The sequence below is a fragment of the Phalaenopsis equestris genome, unplaced genomic scaffold (assembly GCF_001263595.1).
Source record: "Phalaenopsis equestris unplaced genomic scaffold, ASM126359v1 Scaffold229100, whole genome shotgun sequence".
NCBI classification, from domain to species: Eukaryota; Viridiplantae; Streptophyta; class Magnoliopsida; order Asparagales; family Orchidaceae; genus Phalaenopsis; species Phalaenopsis equestris.
In genome coordinates this window covers 52,278-75,292 of record NW_018247073.1, presented here as the reverse complement: position 1 = coordinate 75,292, position 23,015 = coordinate 52,278, and the positions used below count along the sequence as shown (strand labels likewise).

Here is a 23,015-nt window from a genome sequence, read left to right as displayed (position 1 = left end):
TATATATATATATATATATATGAAAGTTCAGGTGTTAGATATGCAAATGCATAAGAATTGTGTGCTACGTATGTAAATTTTTCAAAATATGCTTAAAAAGTACAACAAACAAACATGTCCTTAATAATAAAATAAAAAAAAAAAATCCCAAACCTAGTTTATCATTTAGGTGTTTTGAATGTTTTTAAAATTAACTAAATATGTTTCATTGCAAATCAAGAAAAATAAAATAAAATAAAAAAGAAAAATATAAAAATAAAATAAAGGAGATCCCATTGGTCCCTTATATCACTAGTAATTGATAAGTGTTAGCCGAGAAATCCTCAGAAAAGACTACCAAGTATAGCAAGTCTGTGTTAGGATGCAGGGAAATTGAGTGAAAGGAAATGAAAAAAAAAATCAACCAACAAATTATTTTGATTTCATTTCTTTTCTTTCATTTTTTTTTTCTTAATCCATACAGAGACTGAGTAAGCTCAGCTGTCATGCTTAAAACATACCTGGGGAATGACAATGGATACGTTCAAGACACCAATGCACAGTCCTGCAAAATCCATATTTTCATTCAGTATTAGAAGTCTCATATAAGTGCACAACAGGACAAATATAGGTAAACAAAGGTTTTGTTCTTGATGCATCCTATTATGTACATTACATTCTATTTTTATTCTCTATTTAGAAGATAATATTTAAGTGTGTTTCTGAAAATTTATTTTCAGTAAGAAAGGAATAGTATCATTCTAAATAAAAAGATAGCTTACAAAAAGACAATTCTTAAAGTTTTCAGTCAAATTTTGTTCAATAAGCTTTAGCTAAGTTCTTTCTCAAGTAGAAAAGGGAAATGGGGATTAAATCAAACTAACCATGTTTGTGGCCTCCCTCGTCTGCAGCAAGCTGTGAGGCGCAAGCAAAAGGAATGCTATAAAGAATCTGCAATTACAAAATTTGCCATGAGAAAAAGTGTTAAGCAATGGAGGGTAAAAATGTAAAATGGAGGGGGATCAGAGAATTTGACTAACAGCTAAAGGAAATCCAAGGGCAGTAAAGATAGCTAAAGCTCCAAGTTTGACTCCATCGGGTCCTGCGACTGCAGAATTGATTTTTCCACTGTACGCATTTGTTGAAATAACACTAAGAACTGTTATGGCAGCCATGCCAAGGAACAGAATAAAGTTGCCGGTGATCCACACAACTTTTGAGGTAAATTTCCGGCACAGTGGACCAAGTACCATTGAGGTAATCGCAAGAACAAGCTAGTCATAGGGGACAAATGTCTCAATTCATGGAATGGAGAAAGGGAACCAATTTAGTTTAAGCAAAAGTGGGGGTTTGCTTTACCGAATTCAGCAGTAAGCCAAATGCACCCTCTTCGACACCTTTGTTATATGTATCAATTTCTTGCTTTGTCCCACTGGGATCACCATGATATATTTCACGACCCATCCAGTCTGTGTCGTAAAGGATGAATGGAAACCAGGCAAGCTGCATAGAGATCATCCAAATCAATAAGAATTGTGAGTAAAAAAGGAGGGCATTTACATAGATACCAAGCAATTTCTATGAATTTAGATATATAAAACCTAAACATCACTTCTTTTCACGCATTGGTAGGGCGTCATGTATGTAAAAATTGAAGTTTAGGCGTTAGATATGTAAATACATTTGAATTGAGTGGTATATATTTAAATCTCCAAAATAAAAGGTGATCTTTTGTGATCCAAATGCTCAATAAGTTACCCAGGTAAGAGCTGTCACAATAAGCACTGAGGGCATTCCAGCAGGTAAGCTTTTAAACGTTTTGAAAATAGAAAATATTGCAGAACCACCCTGTGCTGCCTCAGATGGTTCCAACTCACATAGTGGAACTTCTTTCGCAGCGAACAAGGTCACTGTTAAGCAAATGAGAAGGAAAACCTGAAAGAACAAGAAATTAGCTCCAATCAGCTACCGTAAAAGCTTTTGAATAATGGCCGTCTAGTATTGTAAAACATGGATCTGAAACCAACAAAATCATCGCTAATTTTGACCAGTTAGACATCTGTGTCAATTCTAAGAATGTATGACGAATAATGATAATATATGTAGAAAAAAACTTACAATTGCGACCAAAAAGGCAGCCTTCAAGTTTGCGCAGGTGGCACAACAAGAGTTTGTCAATAAAAAAGGAAACCACCTATGAGAATGAGGATCATGTTAGCTAAAAGATTTCAACTTTAAACTGCCTTTAAGCAAATTAAGTACTCCATAGAGCTCATTCCATCATACTTGTGCCAGCTTCCAGTAGACCCAGAAGAGTAGCCTAAGATATTTCCAAAAGCCATCCAAAAGGCATAGATTAGATTTGCAGCATTGCATCCATGTTTTCCTATGATGCAAGAATGCATTTCAATCAGTAATATCACCAATGCTGCTTGAGGATAGAAATTTACCTGGCAGAAGTACCTCAATAAAAACAAAACTAACCTAATTACAATCGAAACAGAGACATGTAAGCATAGAACTTACCAGAAAGATCAGCCATCATTGCCCGAGCAGGACCCTGAAATCAGTTTACAAAATGTCAGGGTTATGAACTCGGTTTGAATTTCATGCATTTAATGTCTTTTAATGGTGCATTATATGCTTAGTTTGCGCATTCAGGAATATTGCGGATAATTAAAACAAAAGTACTTCGAGTTTTCAAATAAGAACACAAGCGAGAAAACTAACCTGGACTGCATTGTTTGAAAAATCCAGCACCCAAAAACCAACCACATAGATAATAGCTGCTTTCCATCGAGGACCCACATAAGTGCTGGACGCAATTGCAATCATCAGGGCTTCAGATTCAAAATTGTAGAAACATAGCCTTGTCACCAACTTTAAGAAACAATAATAATAATAATAAACCTGCAGTTTTCCTTTGTATCACCAAGAGCAGATCCAATGTCTGATGAGAACCCAATCAGAAGGACCTAAATACGAGGATCACAATCTAATATTTGATATTAGGAAACAAGAGAATTCAATAAAAGAAGTGGGGATGCAAAACTTACACAACAGCATATAAGAAGACATCCAGATAGAATAAAAGGCCTCCTCCTGCCAAATTTTGATCGGCATTTATCACTCCAATAACCAATCGAAGGTCCAACCTAAAAAAATTGAAGAAAATTTATGTGAATGAATGAATCTGATCAATTGAATCACCTTGAATACCTAAAGATTGAAAATCTCATGGAGTTGGAACCCTTACAACAAATCCAGCCACCGGACCACAGAGCCACATGATGGAAGCCAATGCATGTGGAAGCCCAAGCGTCTACCACAAGAAAAACAACAAAAGAAAAAGTTACTAAGGTTTTTTTATTTTTATTTTATTATTATTATTATTATTATTATTTTTTATGCTGGCAAAGTTTTATTTTTATTTTATTATTATTATTATTATTATTTATGCTGGCAAAACAGGTGCTCTAACTCTACCCACAAAGATTCTTCACTTTATTTCCAACCAATATACTATAAATTCAAGCACAATGTTACAGAACTAAAATACCTTGAATTCAAGTATGAATAACAACAAACTTATATTGTTTTCCATTAATTTCCTTCCCTGATAATCAAATCAAAATTCAATTTAGGAATTAACACTAGAACCATAATCAATTGGAGACTTTTTAGTTCAATAGCATATAATATTTGTGTCAAGTTATTATATATTACCAAATAAAGTAAAAAGACTAAGAAAATAACATATAGATTACAAAAAAAATTCAAGATGAAAAAAAAGGGCAAAAGTGAAGAAAATTACTAATTTTTAAAATAAATAAATAAATAAATGGAGCACTTAAGGATTAGTACCAAGTCTCTTGATGAGTAAAACCCCAGTGAAAATTTCATTAGAATCATCCCTAAAGATGCTTTAACACTAATTAGTGTCTAAAGACAAAATAAATAGCCAAAACATTAAAATCCATAACATGGGGCCTCAACCCCCACACCCCTGGCAAACTCAATGGTATATAGGCCCACTACCACCACAAGCTTCCAAAAAAAATTAATAACAAAGAACTCATATTTGTTCTTTCACTAAAATTGTCACACCATAAGCTTCATGGTAAGGCTAAATTGAATTTGGGTCAGCATATTTAACAATCTTCATCTTGATGTGAATTCTACATCAAGGAATAAAGCTTTGATGAGCTCTCTCCTCTTTTCTACAACAACTACTCATAAGGGCAAAACTCAACAAAATATCAATCAAGTCTAAACAATCATCAAATTTGAACATAGAGAGTGCCTGAGTCATATAATAACAAGATTATCACGAGTACTCATCTTACTCACAATATTACCAAGAGTGATAATTTCACAAATAAAATAATAAAAGACATAAATGTGTTTATTTCTTTCAAAAAATCATTGATATTTAGTGAACAACTAGTAATCTGACTATCAAAAATCACTATGATAACCTCAAGTCTTCATGTAGCTCTCCAAACAAATATTTGAACCAAATAATTTATTTACATAAGCTTCGAATATTGGCACATACTGAACTTCAGTTGTATACAGTGTCATCATAATCTGTAAAATAGCCCTTAATAAACCTTTGATGAGCTATCTCGTCTCTCCTACAACAACTTCTCATAAGGGCAAAACTAAACCATGGATATCAATCAAGTCCAAACAATCCTCAAATTTGAATATAGAGAGTGCCTGAGTGATTATATTAACAAGATTATCACGAGTACTTATCTTGCTCAAAACATTACCATGAGTGATAACTTCACAAATAAAAAATAATGAACATAAATGAATTTATTTCTTTCATAAAATCTTTGATATTTAGTGAACAAATAGTAATCTAACTATCACAAATCACTATGATAACCTTCAGTCTTCATGAAGCTCTCCAAACAAACATTTGAACCGAATAATTTCTTTACTTAAGCTTCGGATATTGGCATGTACTGAACTTTAGCTATATTCAATGCCATCATAATCTGTAAAATAGCCCTTTTAGTTAAGAGCACAACAACCAATAACAAATACATAGCTTGTAAGTGATCTTTTCAAAAAAAATATCTTCAGTAATGTCCAAATTAACATAGTTGATAACTATATTTATAATCTTCTTAAAACATAAACAAATATTTGTAGTTCCATGCAAGAACCTGAGAATTTACTAGACCTTTATCTATTACTCATTACTAGGAATAATTAAGTGCCTATCTATCTTTCCAATGTTTCATCTAAAATTCAATATTGATTTACAATTTAACTTCTTAATTCTCCCTTATTTTTGGCAATTATCAACATATCAATAAAATATAAGATTATGTTGACAAAATCATCCATCGCTATTCCTCTTGAAGTAGACACAATTGTCATAACTACTTTTCTTAAACACATGAATGATCATAGATGAGTCAAAATTTTTATAATGTCATCTAAAAATTATATCAAATTGTAAAGAGACTTCTTTAACAAACAAGTAATCTTTTTAATTTGTAATCACGAAGCACTTTTTAATTTGTAATCATGAAGCATTGCTACATATAAATAATTTCCTTGAGCTCTTTAAATAAAAAATATAATCTTTCCACGTAATTTCTCAAGCTCAAGATCACTGTTAGTCCCAATATGAAATAAAGCTTAAATTGAGCCATGCTAACCCTTAGAAAGAACATATTTGTAAAATCTATACTTAGATGTTGACCGAATCTCTTTGTAACTAATTTAAGCTTCTATCTTACACCTTGATTCCCGGTGTACCTTTATTTCTCTTAAACACCTATTTGTCACAGACAATTTTCTTCCCTCGAATTAGCATATAAATAAATTCCAAAAGCTATTCTTGTGTGGGCATTTTTTTCTTTTCTTGCATAGTTATCTTTCACTAATAAGAATCAACTAAATTAATTATTTATATAGCTAGAAAGTTCTTTACCAAACTTTGGACCAGTATTCTTGTGCGAGAATTTATCTCATCATCATCAACATCAACAACACTAAGCCTTTATCCCACTAAGTGGGGTCAGATACATGAATCCTTCTTCTCCATTGTGTTCTGTTGAGCATCATATTTTCATTTAATTCTAATAAATTAAGATCATTTTTTATACAATATGCCCAAGACTTTTTAGGTCAATCTCTACCTTTCTTAACACAAGTCGAATCTAAAACATTTATTATTCAAATTGTATCATCAGATGGTCAACATTTAATGTAGTCCAAACATTTAAGATGACTCCTCTAATCTTGTATGGCAGTGGAGCTACATCAACCCTTTGACGGATACATTCATTTCGCATTTTGTCTCTAAGTGTCGAGTTACTCATCCACCTAAGTATTCTCATCTCAGCAACACTTAACTTAGTTTTATGCTTCTTTTTTAAAGGACAACATTCCGTAACATAAAGTATTGCAAATTTCATCACCATCTTATAGAATTTTTTTAAGCCTAAGCCATACTTTTCTATTACACAATAGGTCTGATGCATTCCTCCACTTCAACCAACCAACTTGAATTCTACCAATAACATCCCCATCTATATCACCATCACTTTAAATAACAAACCCAATATATCTAAAACATTCAAACTTTTCTAAAACATTCAAACTAAAACATTCAAACTTTTTAATGATTTGATCACTCATAGTAACAACTCTGCCACTAGATCTACTACTACTAAAATTACATTCCATGTTTTCAATTGGCCTTTAGATTCTAATGTAAATCTCCATAATTCAAGTTTTTCTTAAACTTTTTCTCTAGTTGTATCCACAAGAAGGATATCATTAACGAAAAGCATGCAACAAGGTACGTCCTCCTATAAATATCCCGTAAGAGTATCCAAAATTAAAGCGAAAAAGATATGAGCTTAAAGTTATCCCTGATGTAATCCAGCTGAAATAGGAAAATACTTAGTCAATCCTTTTTTTGTTCAAACACAAGTAACACCTCTAGCATACATATTTTTAATGACTTGAACATAAGTCATATCAACACCTTTCTTTCTAGAATTTTCCAAAGAACTTATCTTTGAAATTTTTCGTAAGCTTTATTTAAATCAATAAAAATTATATGTAGATCCTCATTACTCTTTTTGTACTTCACCATAAAACCTTTCAATAATTGTATAGCCTCCATGATAGACTTGTCCAGCATAAATCCAAATTGATTATGAGAAATCCTTGTATCACGTCTTAACCAATAATTAATTACTCTCTCCAATAACTTTAATTAATGACAAATTAACTTAATCCTCTATAATTTGCACTCTTGTGTGTCCCCTTTATTCTTAAAAATGACGACCAAAATACTCTTCCTCCACTCAGACATATTTTTAGTTGTAAAATAATATCAGAATGTTTAGTCCATCGAAAAACTCTCAAATCTCTTAAATATTTTCACACATCTATTTGGATACCATCAGGTCTTACTGATTTTCCACCCTTCATTTTCTTTAAAGTCTTTTCAACTTACTTTTTACTAATGCAATGACAAAAATAAAAAGTTTTAGTATTGTTAAGAATATTAACACCACTAAGATCGATCGTATTTTCAAAAACTTCATTGAAAATTTTATCAAAATATCTCACACCTATGTTGAATATCTTACTCTAAGAATTAAAAGTACTTTTCTATTCTCATTTTTAATATATTTTACTTGAATTAAATTTTAATTTTTCTTTTCCCTTTATTTGGCTAATTTATCAATACATTTTTCACCATTTTTAGTATCTAATATATAATAAAGATTGCTAAAAACAGAATTCCTAACATCACAAATTGTTTTTTTAGACTTCATACGAGTGATCTTATATGTTTCCTAAGTTTTTACATTTAAAACACTTTTATAACAAAACTTTTAATATTTTATTTTTTCTTGCACATTATTATTTCACCATTAACTATATTTATTCATAATTTTTTTATTCTTTAAGTTTATTTTTTACTTTATCCCACGTAGAATTAGATTCCTTATAAATATCCCAAATCTTGAAATCTTGAAATTTACTCATAAAAATATTTGTATATGTGTCTTTTAAATATCTCCATCTAATTTTATAACAATGTTTTATTGTATTTTTTTTCCTTCTAACTCTCATCATAAAATTCAGAACTAATAATCGATGTTGAGTACTTAATTTTTTGCTGGAAAGACCTTATAATCTTTATATTTTTGGCGATAAATTTTTCTCACAACAAAATAATCAATTTATGTTCTATTAGATTCATTCTTATAAATGATAATATGTTCATCTCTATTCTTAAATAAATTATCAGCGATAACAAAATCATAAGCTAAAACAAAATCTAATATAATCTTACCCACCTAATCTTAAATTTTATGTTATGTTGTGGAGCCTAATTGGAACACCCACGAGCAGCAAGTATTCGGGCACACCAGCGCCCACTACTGGAGTCAACTTTCTCTCAAATAGAGCTCCCGACGCCGACACCGGGCTACGGGAGCCCAGTGGACATTGCTCACAGAGTTGGGGGCGCCCCTGTGCCCCTTTATGGGTGCTTAAGCACCAAATGTGGGTGCTTAGGCCCCCAATACAAGCGTCGGGAAGCCTACTTCTAGAGCGCTTAGTGCTCAAGCACTAAGTTCGAGCGCCTATACGCCCAGAGCAGTTAACACGAGATTTTTTGGTATAACTCCTGATTTTCAGTGGTGTAAGGTATCGCTAGAACCTTTCCTTCCTTTAGATTCTTCGATTGTGTTCCTCCTAGTGAAGTTAAGATGAGTCGAAGAGGTGGATTTCTGTAATTCAGTGTGATTCTTGCATTGGAATAAAAAAAAATAAAATTGTAGAGTGAGTCCTGTAAGTTTCCTTATATGTAAAGAGAAAATTGGTGTGAGTTATTTGAAAAACTTTTTGATTTCATAATGGAATTTTTTTGGTGATGTGACTCCGTGATTTTTTCCCTTTCTCGGGTTTTTTCAAGTTAAAATCTTGTGTTCACTTTCTGGTCTTACTTTGATTGTACTTTTAATTAGATTTTGCTCTAATTTATCTTGAATTTTTGTGATCTTATTATTTTGTGGTGTGGTTTAGTTTCTAATTAATCCTAAGCCCCTGTAAAGTTGGGAATTATTTCTATATTCCTATCAAACTGGTATCAGAGTGGGGGTTTGACCCGAGCAGGAGAAATGACCAAAGAAGCAAAGTTTAAAGTGAAGAAGTTTAATGAGAAGGACTTCGCATTCTAGAAAATGCAGGAGGAGGGTTGTTGTCTCCGAAAAAGTTAAAATTGCGACTACAAGGAATTACCAAAAAGCCCCAGTCTATGCCTATGGAGGAATGGGAAGTGTTGGATCAAAATGCGCTAGGTTTGATCAAGGTTGTCACTTTCTTCATTTGTTTCGTTCAACATTGTAAATAAGAAAGCTGGTGGATCTCATAATGATACTAGCCAAGATGTAAGAAAAACCTTCTGCTTCAAATAAGGTTTTTTTGATAAGAAGTTATTCAATATGAAGATAGTGGAAGTCAATTCAGTGACAGAGCATCTCAATAACTTCAACACTATGACGAGCTAGTTGTATTCTATGGAGAACAAGTTTGATTATGAGGTCAGAGCACTGGTTATACTATCTTCATTGTTGGATAGCTGGGATGGTTTGGTAACGACGTTGAGTAATTCTTCTGGGTTTTGAAGTTAAACTTCGATGACATTGTGGGACTGATACTGAATGAAGTTTGCAGAAAAGTAGCGAGAGGTGAATCTTCAGTTCTGCATTGAATGCTAATAATAAAGGATTCTGAACAGTAATACAGGTAAAAGCGGATCCAAGTTCAGAAAGAGAAAATCAAGGTCAGGCAAAGGAAATAGCAAAGGATAATGTTGAAATTGCGGTAAGAAAGAGTATTTCAAGAAGGACTTCAAAGTTCCAAAAAAAGCTGGTAGTGGAGGACAAGAAAGAAGTTTCTCTACAAATATCTCCACTAGTGAAATACAAAATGACTCCCTAGCATTATCCTTCTTAGTCAACACTGAATCTTGAATAGTAGATTCAAGTGTCTCATTTCATGCTTGCCCCAATAAAGAGGTATTTAAAAACTATACTTAGAGTAATTTAAGGAAGGTTTATTTGGGAGATAATAAGGTCTGCAACATAGTAAACAAGAGTGATGTTCATATCAGGTTGTCGAATGAAATAGTTTGAAAGATTGCTGGAGTTATAAATGTTTCAATTTTGAAGAGAAATCTCATCTCTTTTAACCACCTACCAAAGTCAGAACTCATCGTGATTGCTTTCACTGGTGACTCATGAAAGGTGATTAGGGGGACATTAGTGATGGCTAGGGGCTAAATTGAAGCCCCCCTTAACTGATCAATAAAATGGTTGATTTCATTGATATGGCTGGAACCAAGGTGGATGCAGGTCTGTGGTACCATAAGCTTAGTCATATCAGCAAGAAAGGTATGAAGTCCCTTCTTTTTAAAAATAAACTTCAGGTTCTGAAATTAGTTGATTGAATTTATGTGAAGACTGTATATATGGAAAGCATAAGAAAGTTTCTTTCTCTAAGAGAGGCTAGTAGTGAAATCAAGGAAACTGAAGTTAGTGCATACTGATGTATGGGGTCCTACTTCAGTTCAATCAATTGGAGGTTCTCATTATTTTGACACGTTAATTAATTATCACACGAGAAAGGTATGAGTTTATTTCTGAAAATAAAAATCAGATGTATTTAATGTTTTTAAGAAGTGGAAGGTTATGGCAGAAAATGACAAAAGTTTGAAGCTGAAATGTCATAGATCAGATAATAAGGCTAGTATCATGATCAAAAGTTCAGGAATCGTTGTGCTACTAAGGCGGTCAGCCATGAGTTCACTGTCTCAATGACACCTCAGTAGAATGGTGTGGCTGAGCGCATGAACAAAACAATCACGGAGCATGGTAAGAGCATGAGGCTGCATGCAGACTTGCCAAAACAGTTTTGGGTTGAAGCATCAAAGACAATAGTTTATCTATAAATCGTAGTCCATAAGTATCTTTGGAGGAAGGCTTACTTGAAGAAGCCTGGAGTGACAAAAAGGTAAATCTATCTCATTTAAGAGTGTTAGGGTGTTTTGCATTTGTGCATGTTAATGTAGGTTCCAAGAGCAAGCTTGACTCAAAATCTGTAAAGTGCACCATTATTGAATATGGCTCAGATAAATTTGGGTATAAATTTTGAGATTACCAAAATAAAAAATTCATCAGAAGCAGAGATGTTACTTTCAATGAAACATAGATGTACAAGAACAAGGAAAAAACTCGGGACAACCCGTCAGCTACTTCTGAAGTATCAAAAAATGTTGAGATTGAAGACAATGGTGATCGAGAGAGTGGAGAAAAAAGTAGTGCTCAACCAAAATGAGTACTGGAAGTTCCTCAGTTGTTTACTACTGAATTCAGAAGATCTAATAGAGTGATATGACTCGTACACAGTTATTCTCCTTTTGTGTCCTATTTGTTACAAACTGATAACGTGAACCATAGTGCCTTGAGGAAGTCACTTAAGTTGAAGACTCAAGGGAGTGAAAGCATTCCATGGATGAAGAAATGCAATCCTTAGAGTCAAATTAGACTTAGAATTTAACGGTTCCACCAAATAGCAAAATAGTACTACACAACAAGTGGGTCTACAGGCTGAAAGAGGAATCAGATGGTAGCAAGCGCTACAAGGCAAGGCTTATTGTGAATGATTTTCAGAGAAAGAAGGAGCAGACTATACAGAGAACTTTTCTCCAGTTGCAAAGATGATGACTGTCAAGGTTGTATTAAGTCTAGTAGCAGAAGAAGTTCAACATCTGGAGCAGGTGGATGTAAAAATAGCTTTCTTACATGGAGATCTGAACGAGGAGCTATACATGGTCAACCACAATGTTACAAGTTTTCAGGCAAAGAAGGTTTGGTTTGTAGATTGAAGAAGAGCTTTTATGACTTGAAGTAAGCCCCGAGACAGTGGTACAAAAGGTTTGACAGGTTCATCTCAGACAACGGGTACTTGAAATGTTAGACAGACCACTGCTACTTCATCAAACACTTTGATAATTGTTATATCTTGCTTCTCTTATATGTCAATGACAAGTTAATTGTAGATATGGAGAAAATCAAGAACTTGAAAAAACAGTTATCAAGTGAGTTGGAGATAAAGGAATTGGGTCCAACCAAGAAGATCCTTAACATGAGAATCAATAGGGACACGAGTGCGGGAATACTGAAGTTGTCTCAGGCAAAGTATGTTGAAAGACCTAACAAAAATTCAATGTAAGGCGAAACTAGTTAGCACTCCCTTAGGTAGTCACTTCAAACTATAGAAGGAGTTATAACTCTGAAGCATAGCAAGCATAGATGGTGAGAACTCCATATGCTTCAACAGTTGAAAATTTGATGTATGTGGGCATTTGTACCTGGCCAGATATTACATATGCAGTGGGATGGTCATAATGTATATGGGCAATCCAAGCAGGCATCATTGGGAGACAGTAAGGTGGATGCTCAGATATTTAAGGAGAATAGTCAACATGGCACTTTGTTATGGAATCGCGGGGATTAGCCTATAGGGATTTGTAGACTCGGATATGGCAGAAGATGTGGATAGTAGGAGAAGTACAACGAGGTATAACTTTACATTGGGTAACACAACAGTGAGTGGTTTCCAAGTTGCAGAAGATCGTTGCACTTTTAACTATGAAGGCTAAATATATTGGTATCATTGAGGCAAGTAGGGAGATGGTTTGGCTACAGAATTTCATGCCAGAATTGAGCAAGGAGTAAGGGAATGAAAAACTCTACAATGACAGTATGAGTGCAATTCATCTTACTAAGAACGTTGCTTTTCATACAAGAACAAAAGACATTCAGCCGAGGTATTGCACTTTTAATTAGAAGATGAACAGTTATTTCTGGAGAAGATACACACAACTGAGAATCATGCATATTTATTAACAAAAGCAATGGCTATTGAGAAATTGAAGCTATGTTTGACTTTTGGGTTTCATGAAGTTGAGATTAGGGTGAGCCACACCACAGTATATGGCCATGGTACGTGACTATAAAGGCAATTTAGATGGAGTTGCAGGCACAAAGGTCTAGACTTGGTGCAATCAGTCTCCAAGTGGTATATTGTTATCTTGTGGAGCCTGATTGGAACACCCACGAGCAACAAGTATTTAGGTGCACTGGCACCTACTACTGGCGTTGACTTTCTCTCAGGCGCTTAAGCACCCATTAGACGCTGCTTACAGAGTCGGGGGCGCTCCTGTGCCCTCTTATGGGTGCTAAGGCACCAAATATGAGCTCTTCGCTGGGATGCCTGCTTCCAAAGCAATTGTCGCTCAAACTCCAAGTCTGGGGATCTATGCGCCCGGAGCTATTAACACAAGATTTTTTGGTATAACTCTCGATTTTGAGCGACATAAGGCATCGTTGGACCATTTTTTTCTTTTGGTTTCTTCAATTGTGTTCCTCCCGGTGAAGGTAAGAAGAGTCGAATGTCAAAGTTTTTCGTGAATAAACTAAATTGTGAATAGGCTCGATCCATTTTCCCTTTGCTTTCATTCCATTAAATAATAATCTTACAATCTATTTTAGGTACAAAATATTATATATAATCTATTTTAGCTAACTTAATAATGCATATTCATAATATAAATATTCAACTAACAGAAAAATAAATCAAAATAAAAAAATTAGAAATAATTTAAATAAGGAATCTCCTAATTATAGAAAACTCCTAATTTAGCTACATGATTTTCGTCCTTCCTGATTGACATCCCCCTCAATTTGATGTTGATTGATTGAGAAGCATCAGTTTGCCAACAAGAAACTTTGTCGAGACCAACAATCCTCAAGCTGTGAGTGCTAAAGCCGAGAAAGTTTAAACCTCAGAGACAACTCCTAAACCATAATATGATTTGAGCAAAGAAAAGCAAGAAATCCTCTATCGTTGTTGTCCAGAAATTTGAATCATTCGCACAAGAAGGATTCACGTCCAGTTACACGATTGAAATGTTAGCGATTATAGTCCACAAGAAGGATCTAGTTACACGATCCAAATAATACCGATCATAGCCCACAAGTAGGATCCAATTACACTATCAAAATGCTACCGATCATAGCCCACAAGTAGGATCCGCGCCCTGTTATACGATCCATATGCTATTGATTCTTCCGATGACGACGAGGTCGATTTGTTCCCTGATCTTCATGCCAAAAGTGTTGAAGCTGAGATCAGACGTACAGATGAAAAAAATGAAATGTCTCATCGACGTGCAGATGAAGGTAACGAAGAAGCAGGAGCCGCTGCTAGCGGACTTCGAATGAAGGAGGGGCTCTGTCGAGACCGGCCAAGTCGAAGAGGAAGACAAAGTAGAACAAAGACAACGTAGGTGAAGAAATAATCAGACATAGAACAAATGACGAGCATACGAGCAGACGAGCAATTCACGTTGGGTTCACCAAATGAGCAGACGGACAAAGTAGTCACAGCGGATGAAGATCCCTCCAAACGATTCTAAGGCAAAGCGTGCAGACTCGTGTCTGCTTCCGTTGCGAGGGGCTTCGTCGGATGGGTGAATTAAGGCAAGGAAATAGTTCCTCCAACGACTACTCGTGGATAGGGAATAAATTTGGCTCTGATACCATGTCAAAGTTTTGCGTGAATAGGCTGAATTCTAAATAGGCTCGATCCTAAGTTTTGCGTGAATAGGCTGAATTCTAAATAGGCTTGATCCTTTTTCCCTTTGCTTCTATTCCATTAAATAATAATCTTAGAATATATTTTAGGTACAAAATATTTTGTATAATCTATTTAAGATAACGAAATAATGCATATTCATAATCTAAATATTCAGCAAACAGAGAAATAAATCAGAATAAAGAAATTGGAAATAATTTAAATAAGGAACCTCCTAATTATAGAAAACTCTTAATTTAGTTGTATGATTTCCGTCCTTTCTGATTGACATTGAAAATGTGAATTTTGGTAATTCAACGTGATTCTTGCATTGGATTAGAAGAAGGAAGATTGTGGAGTGAGTCCTGTAATTTTTCTTTTGTGTTGAGAAAAAAATGGTGCAGGTTTTCTATAAAACTCTTTGATTTCATAGTAGAATTTTTTTGGTGGCGTGGCTTTTTGTTTTTTCCCGTTCTCATATTTTTCCACATAAAAATCTTGTGTTCACTTTCTGGTTTTGCTTTGTTTGTGCTTCCATTTAAATTTTGTTACAATTTATCTCAAATTTGTGCAATCCTATTATTCCGCTGTGTGGTTTAGTTTCTAATTGATTCTAAGCCCCAGTAAAGTTGAGAATTATTTCTATATTCCTATCAGTTTACCTTCTTCACCCAACGTAGCTATAAGAGCACAAATGCTGCTTCAAACTCAATTGTGATAAGACTTCTTTTATGCACAAATGCTTCAATTTTAGCTATTACACAATGGAAAAATCTTCTCCTTCAAAATGTCATGTAGAATCTAATTCGATTTAAGAAAATAAATTTAGGATAAAACTTTTTTATGCTTATGTTGTTACCCATCCGACATCCACATAAACAAATTTTGTCAAAATTTAACAACGCATCATCTAAACTCATAAGCATCAATCAATAAAGCTGGTATGCTAACCCATCAAAGCAAAAATATGGTGCTGCAATTCAAAAATAGAATATCGGACTTCATTATTTGCATTGTTAAAATCAAAACCAACGCTCTAATATCACTTTTACGAAATTAATATGATAAGCAGTAAAAGAAAAAGAAGAATACAAAATTTCATACGAAAACCAAGTAATAGATGAGAATAAAATCACAAATTTCGAAAAAAAAATCCAAAAAAACTGGAGCACTTAAAGAGTGGGATGACAAAATCTTATCGCATGTGAAATCCTAGAGAAAATACACAGACATAGACGCGTACAAGCAAAATCTAATAAATCAGACTAAAAATAATATTACAATAATTAACCCTAATTGGTAATTTCAAAACCGCGAGTATATTAAAATCCTACTATAATAAGTTATAAATGTTGGTTAAATTTGTTGATGGCTGGTTGATTGCACCACCTTCCGCATCAACAGGAAGATCAGATAATAGCCTTATTGAAAAAAACAGAAAATTAAAGATTAATTCCAAAATCTTCAGATCGCGCATTCCAAATTGTTAATATTTAAACATTTGAAATTTTATCAATGCTTCAATCACATCAACTATGTTACATTGAAAGGACAATGCCATCATCTGATCGATCCTATCATCCCATAAAACACTAAAATGTACATGACACCGAACAGAGCAAACCCTAGCAAATAAAAAAAAACAGAGAATTAAAGATTAATTCCAAAATCTTCATATCGCGCATTCCAATTTGTCAACATTTAAGCATTTGAAAATTTATCAATGCTTCAATCAAATCAACCATGTTACATTTAAAAGACAATGCCATCATCTCATCGATCCTATCATTCCATAAAACACTAAATCTCCATGATACCGAACAGAGCAAACCCTAGCAAATCAACAAAAACAGAAGAAAACCTGGATGTAGGGAGTGAGCAGTGAAAGCTGGAGAGCCCATCCATATTGAACTCCTCCGGCGACCGTACAGGCGAAGATTAGTCTCTTCAGGCTTATTTGAGGCCTCTCCGATATCTCGCTTCCCTCTCCAGAATCCATTTCTTTCTCGTTAACGATCTCCAGATTTCTCAGATTAAAAAAAGGAGGAAGAAGGCACTGTGCTTAAAATGGGAAAAAAACCCCCCAAAAACATATTTCCTTTTTTGGCATTCGCATCTTTCCGTTTTGGAGAGCCGTCCGCCGTGCTCGGGCTCATTTTAAGAAACGAACTTTTCGCGCGGCGGGAAGCACGCGTGTGTTGAATGGGGACCGTCCACGTAGGTGGGTAAGGATAAGATCGACGGTCCGCCATGAAGTTTTCTTGATTTGGCGGGAGGAATGGAGGGATGCGGTCCGGGAACGTTCCGGTGCGGGTCATCTGTAACACCATGGCATGGTTGGCCGTTGACGGTTATTCACAGAAATTTGCGGCTGGCATTTTCGGTGTTATTAACTAATTGTTATTATTAGTTTTATTAATAAGGTTTAGCACTAAATGTGTGCCTAATTTTCTGGTTAACCAACTAAGATTAGTATAATAATAATAAATAAGCGCTATGATTTGCTTGGATAGAGAAGGCAAAAGAAGGATAGCCAAAATGTTCTGTATTTTTACTTAATTTAATTGGTTATGGTTAAAGATTAGCACTTTTTTTTTTCTTTTTATTGGACATTTCAGTGTGGGAGAGAATGAGATATTTGAGTGTGGGTGAAAATATCTAATCATCGAGTCATCATCTAATCCACGATTGCTCAAATTTATTTTAAGTAATTGTCTTAAGAAATGTGAAGTAATGATTGCGATTAGTTCATTTGGTTCAACTTTTTTGGCTTGAACTAATATGGGAATGAAAATTGATAATTGGGCTATAACCTTCAAGAAATGATGTGTGAACTAATATGAGGGCGCACATACCCTCATTAGGAGGTGTTTGGTTGCCAATAAGTAGGGGTGCAAATGAGTCAAACTTGAGTTAGGCAGAGACTTATTCATGTTGGTATTTGGTTTGTGTTTGAAATAACTCATTAATAGCTTGTTAATGCTCGACTTGATTCAAACATATTCTTTTCAAATTAAGCTCATGTTCAAATTTCAGCTCGAATAAAGTTTCAGACATTTTTTTTTTAAATTATTTCATATACTTTTATTTGAAAGGAAAATGTAAAATAATACTGTTTTCTCAGAGCAAGTGATAAGTCCTGATTTCCTATCTTTTGGCTTTGATATTTATAGTGGGTTAGCAATTGAATTCTTGTCAATATCGCGATATGGGATAAAATAAAGAGGCAAGCTAGTCCAAGCAGTGAGGCGGCGAAGAATTGTAGGAGATTTAGGGTCTGTTTGGGACAGCTGCAACTTACTAACAATCTATTGATAAGCAACTGATCTAAATAATATGTTGATCAACAGCTGATTCGGATAAGCTAGTCGGTTATTTGGTTTGTGTTGTTGGAAAACGGCTGATTTTCAGTTGATTGTGGATAAATGACGATCACAGAATTGTCATAGCAATATACTTGATACATGAGAAGCAAAAAACTACTTTAGAACAGTATCTATCTGCGAGTCGGGTTCTCCAGCAACTTCAAGGATTTCAGACAGAATGGCTTATCCTCATAACTTCAGGATTTGTTTGCATAACTCAAAGAAATTCTTCTATGGAGGTGTCCTGTGAGGTACCAACCTGAATTGGGTGCGCTTCCACCAGTTTTGTTACTGTGTTTCTGATAAAATAGACTCTTTTTTTCCCTTTTCTCCACCCTTGGCCGCTTTGACCTACATGTGGGCCCCAGGTCCTTCTAGTTTAGGTTGGGTCCTTCACCTGACCTACTTACCTGCTCGGTCTCCAAGTCCTCTGGTATGCTTGCAAACCCATGCTCACTTGGGGTGAACGTTTGCGTGCCTGTTGCAATAACCCCACTGAACATAGGGTCGAACTTATGTCTGACTCAATACCACTTAATTTGAATTTCTTAACAGCTGACATTGCCTGCAACATACGGGAAAGTTTTTTGCTAAAAACAAATTTGAGGGATAAAGAATGGAAAAACAAGTCTTGAGGGGTTTGGCCATTTACTCCAATTTCTCATTCTACCACTCCTTCATAGAATCTATAGTTTGTTTGATTGGATGTCAACCTAAGTCTGTGGATCCCCGTTTTTAGTTACTTCCATAACATGCAGTCATTTTTCAACTAATCTCACTTGTTCTTAAATTTTAACCTATTGTAGTTCCTTCATGTCATTTCATTGAACTTCTTCGTAATATTTTATCACCTTTCTTTGTTAAAGTAGATGGTGGGTCAATTTCCAAGCTTGAACTCTTTAAGACGGAGGTTGCAAAATATTATTCTGACTACCTTATCCCACATTGCTGATGAGGCAACTTCTTTGGTCTTTACATTTACGATACTAATAAAGAGAAGAAAATACAAAAAACTTTTAGGTCAACCAAAAAAGAGATAGTGCTACTAGCCAGAAGCACAACACCCACAGGAACCATTCCCCACTAAACACACACCTATAACCACCACCCCCACCACACACACACACCCATAGCCACTAACACAACCTCCACAACCACCAACAAGCTCATCACCCACATCCACTAGCACAGTCTCCAGAGCCACCAGCCACACATACACTCATATCCACCACCAACCCACAGACCCAAGCTCAGTCATACTCACAGCCCGCCACAAGCCTTCAGAGCCACCACCAACTCAGCTACCAACACACACACTCACAGTCGCATCCACCACCAACCACATTGCCCATCACAATCACAAACCACCCCCTATTACAACCACAACCCTGCTAAAGAGATGCCCACAACCCTAAACACAAAGCACACACTACAACAAACCAAAACATAGAGCACACAGCTCCATCATAAGCCCCACCAGTTACAACCCAGTCTCAAGATAACCACCAACCATGCAGAAACTACCCCCCATCACAACCACAAACCACCCCTCATCATAGCCAGAAAATAGTCCCCATCACAGACACAAAGTAGTCTTAATCACAACCACAAGCTACCCCACCCCCCAACCCAGCCATAGAGATGCCCACAGCCCTAAACACAGAGCACGCACCACAGTTAACCACAACACAGAGCACACACGGCTCCATCACAACCCCCACACAACCACAACCTAGTCTCAAGATAATGACCAACTAGGCAGAAACCACCCCCCATCACAGCCACAAACTGATCCCCATCATAGCCAGAAAACAACCCTCACAGGCACAAAATGACCCCCATCACAGGCACAAAACAAACCCCATCCCAGCCACAAACCAACCACAGAGATGCTCATAACCCTAAACACGGAGCACACACCACGGCCAACCACAACACAGAGCACACACAGCTCCATCACAACCCTCCCACAGCCATAACCCAATCCCAAGACAACCACCAACTATGCAGAAATTACCCACCATCACAACCACAAACCACCCCCCATCATAGCCAGAAAACAACCCCCATCGGCACAAAGCAGCCCCCATTACAGGCAGAAAACAATCCCCATCCCAGCCAAGAACCAACCATAGAGATGCCTATAATCCTACCAGCCAAGAACCAACCATAGAGATGCCTATAATCCTAACCACAGAGCACACAACACAGTCAACCACAACACAGAGCACACACAGCTCCATCACAACCCCCATATAGCCATAACCCAATCCCAAGACAACCACCAACTAAGCAGAAACTACCCCCCATCATAGCCACAAACCACCCTCATCATAGCCAGAAAATATCCCCCATCGCAGGCACAATGGAGCCCCCATCATAGCCACAACCTACCCAGCCATAGAGATGCCTAAAGCCCTAAACACAAAGCACACACCACAACCAACCACAACACAGAGCACACACAACTCCATCACAACCCCCACACAGCCACAACCCAGTCTTAAGATAGCTACCAAATAGGCAGAAACCACCCCTAATCACAACCACAACCCACCCCCCTAATAATAAGCAGATATAACCCCCATCATAAGCACAAAAGCAGCCCCCATCACCGCCACAAACCACCTCCATCACGGCCACAACCCAGCCATAGAGATGCTCACAACCCTAAACACAGAACACACACCGTAACCAACCACATCACATAGCACACACAACGTCATTACAACCCCCACACAGTCACATAACAACTCCATAAAAATCATTCTCCAAATTATCAAAAAATTAAAAAAAAAAACATGTGAGAAAAGCAAACCACAAAGAGAATTAACCATTTTATCGAAAAATCTTAGATTGCATGTAGAGAAAGGGCTATCAATGCATAATGTTCACCTAACAGATTAGCTGATGCTATCTTATGAAATGTTCCACAGCATGATGTTTCTGTGTGTGAAATTTATTTCTCTTTACCATAATTATTTGATGCAATGTTTCACATCATGCAATGTCTCACACCATAAACATGATGAAGCAATCATATCAATGCATACTATTCACTCACAGCCACCACCAACACACACAACCATCAAGCAAAGCACCTACAGCCAACACCCTTAGAACCAACACAACTAGATAGAGCAATCAACCATAATCCAAAAAGACAGACGCATTGAACCAGCACTTATATACCAAGTTTCATTCCATTCTCCAAAATATCCAATAAATCGAAAGATCTTGTGAAGAAAGCCATTTCAACGGAAAATTGCATAGAGAAACCATTCCATCGATAAAAACCACCAAAAATTGCATATACAACCACATTCCATCGAAAATACTTACAAAGCACAATTATCAGGGATCAAAAGTAGGAGGAAGAGGCAACGAGCGAGATAGGAGCATTCGCAGGAGAGAACTGAGTGAGGAGTTACCTCGGGCTAGAGCAGGAGAAGGTCGATCAAAGAATTAAGAGAGTAATAATTTGTTCAAAGAAGCGAGCTGCAGGGTCGATCCCGTGTCGCGTCTAATAGACGAATCCAAACTGCTGGTCGGGATGCGCAGACCGAACGTACAAAACAAACGCCACTTGCGCGGGTTCAAAACGCCAAACGTACCAATAAGCTGCCCCAAATGGGCTCTTACATACACACCACCAAATTCTTACATGCCGCACACTAGAGTGGTAGACTGGTGGGGCTGTGAAAAAATTTTGATTTGAATGGTTATTAACATAAATACCACCCAATTCTCATGTATATACATATCTAACATCTTAATTATCTTTTTCTAATATCCGAGAGACATTTACCTACATGTCATCCAATTCTTATGTATATATATACTAAAATCTAAAATTTATTTTTATATTTTTATAAACAAAAATTTTGAAATCATATCAAAGATATCATTAATTTAAATTTATATATAATTTATTTATTCTTTAATTAATTCGAGTTAAAATGAGCCAAACACGATCAAAATTTTGTTTGTGTTTGGCTCGTTTAGAAATCGGGCTCAAAAAATCTGTTCGTGTTCAACTTGTTTTCTTAACGAACTAATGGAACACGAGTTATTAAGCGAGTCAAACACGAGTTGTTCGCGAACTGTGAGCATTTTTACAACCCTACCGACAATATTTAGGTTAAAAAGGATTTAATAAATCTGGATTTATCAAATCTAAAGGTTGTAAATTCAAAATAATGTTTGGTTCAATTTAAAGTTTAATTCATTAAGTTCATATATGTTGTTTGGCATAAATCAACTCGTGGGACTTTCTTCTTAAGACAAATTCATTAAATTAACCTAATAATTGAATTTAATAAATCCATATTTATATTAAAAAAAAACAAAGTTCGAAAGAAATTTTAATTTTGGAAAATACGAATTTAAATTTTCCGGTTTTTTTCTTTGGCTGAATAAACGTTAAATAGCTTGTAAATCCCCCTCGAATCTAGCTACCAAATACCCTCTTAGAATGCATTTGGGGCGCCGTTTTAGCTGCAGCACGGTTCGAACCGCACTTAACGCGTCTTATGGGGCGCACTTTGGAACTCTATTTTATAGATAAACAGGAGTTAAAATCTTTGTTTTGCGAACTTGCGTGTCGTCTCGCGGCTTGTCATTTCACTCAAGATTCTCAATCTAACTCACTGTCGGCACTATTTTTGGTGTGGGGTTTGCCCGTAAGAAGCTGTCGGTCATCGGAATTGAAATCCCGTTGCCCGCTTCGGAAGGACGTTAAAAAAATTTAGTTTTGAAAAAGATGAAGTCAAACTGACCCCATAATTTTCATAGTTTAAATGGAAGAACACTTTACCTCAAATTCTGTATCTATCCCAAAGGATGAATACAAGAATTGAGGGTGAGGCTCGATCAAATAAACTAGAGAAAGTCATGACATCCGGTTGATCTGCGGAACCAATATATTGGCCGACAAATTCCCCTATTTAATATAAGGAATTAAATAGGGTTTATATT

The 23,015-nt window shown here is 35.8% G+C and overlaps 1 protein-coding gene across 1 annotated transcript in view; it reads right to left on the bottom strand.

Moving 5' to 3' along the window:
* LOC110038012 (sucrose transport protein SUT1-like) overlaps positions 1-16,783 on the bottom strand; it is a 17,957-nt gene extending 1,174 nt beyond the window's left edge. Inside the window, exons 1-13 of the mRNA XM_020742764.1 lie at positions 16,535-16,783; positions 3,236-3,301; positions 3,036-3,134; positions 2,890-2,954; positions 2,710-2,794; positions 2,506-2,539; positions 2,266-2,365; positions 2,098-2,173; positions 1,738-1,914; positions 1,339-1,482; positions 1,020-1,253; positions 864-930; positions 501-544 (exon numbers count right to left, since the gene is read on the bottom strand). Coding sequence (XP_020598423.1) covers positions 501-544; positions 864-930; positions 1,020-1,253; positions 1,339-1,482; positions 1,738-1,914; positions 2,098-2,173; positions 2,266-2,365; positions 2,506-2,539; positions 2,710-2,794; positions 2,890-2,954; positions 3,036-3,134; positions 3,236-3,301; positions 16,535-16,672 — 1,329 coding nt within the window. The 5' untranslated portion in view covers positions 16,673-16,783. The remainder of the gene's footprint in view (positions 1-500; positions 545-863; positions 931-1,019; positions 1,254-1,338; positions 1,483-1,737; positions 1,915-2,097; positions 2,174-2,265; positions 2,366-2,505; positions 2,540-2,709; positions 2,795-2,889; positions 2,955-3,035; positions 3,135-3,235; positions 3,302-16,534) is intronic.
* Between the last annotated feature and the right edge of the window lie 6,232 nt (positions 16,784-23,015).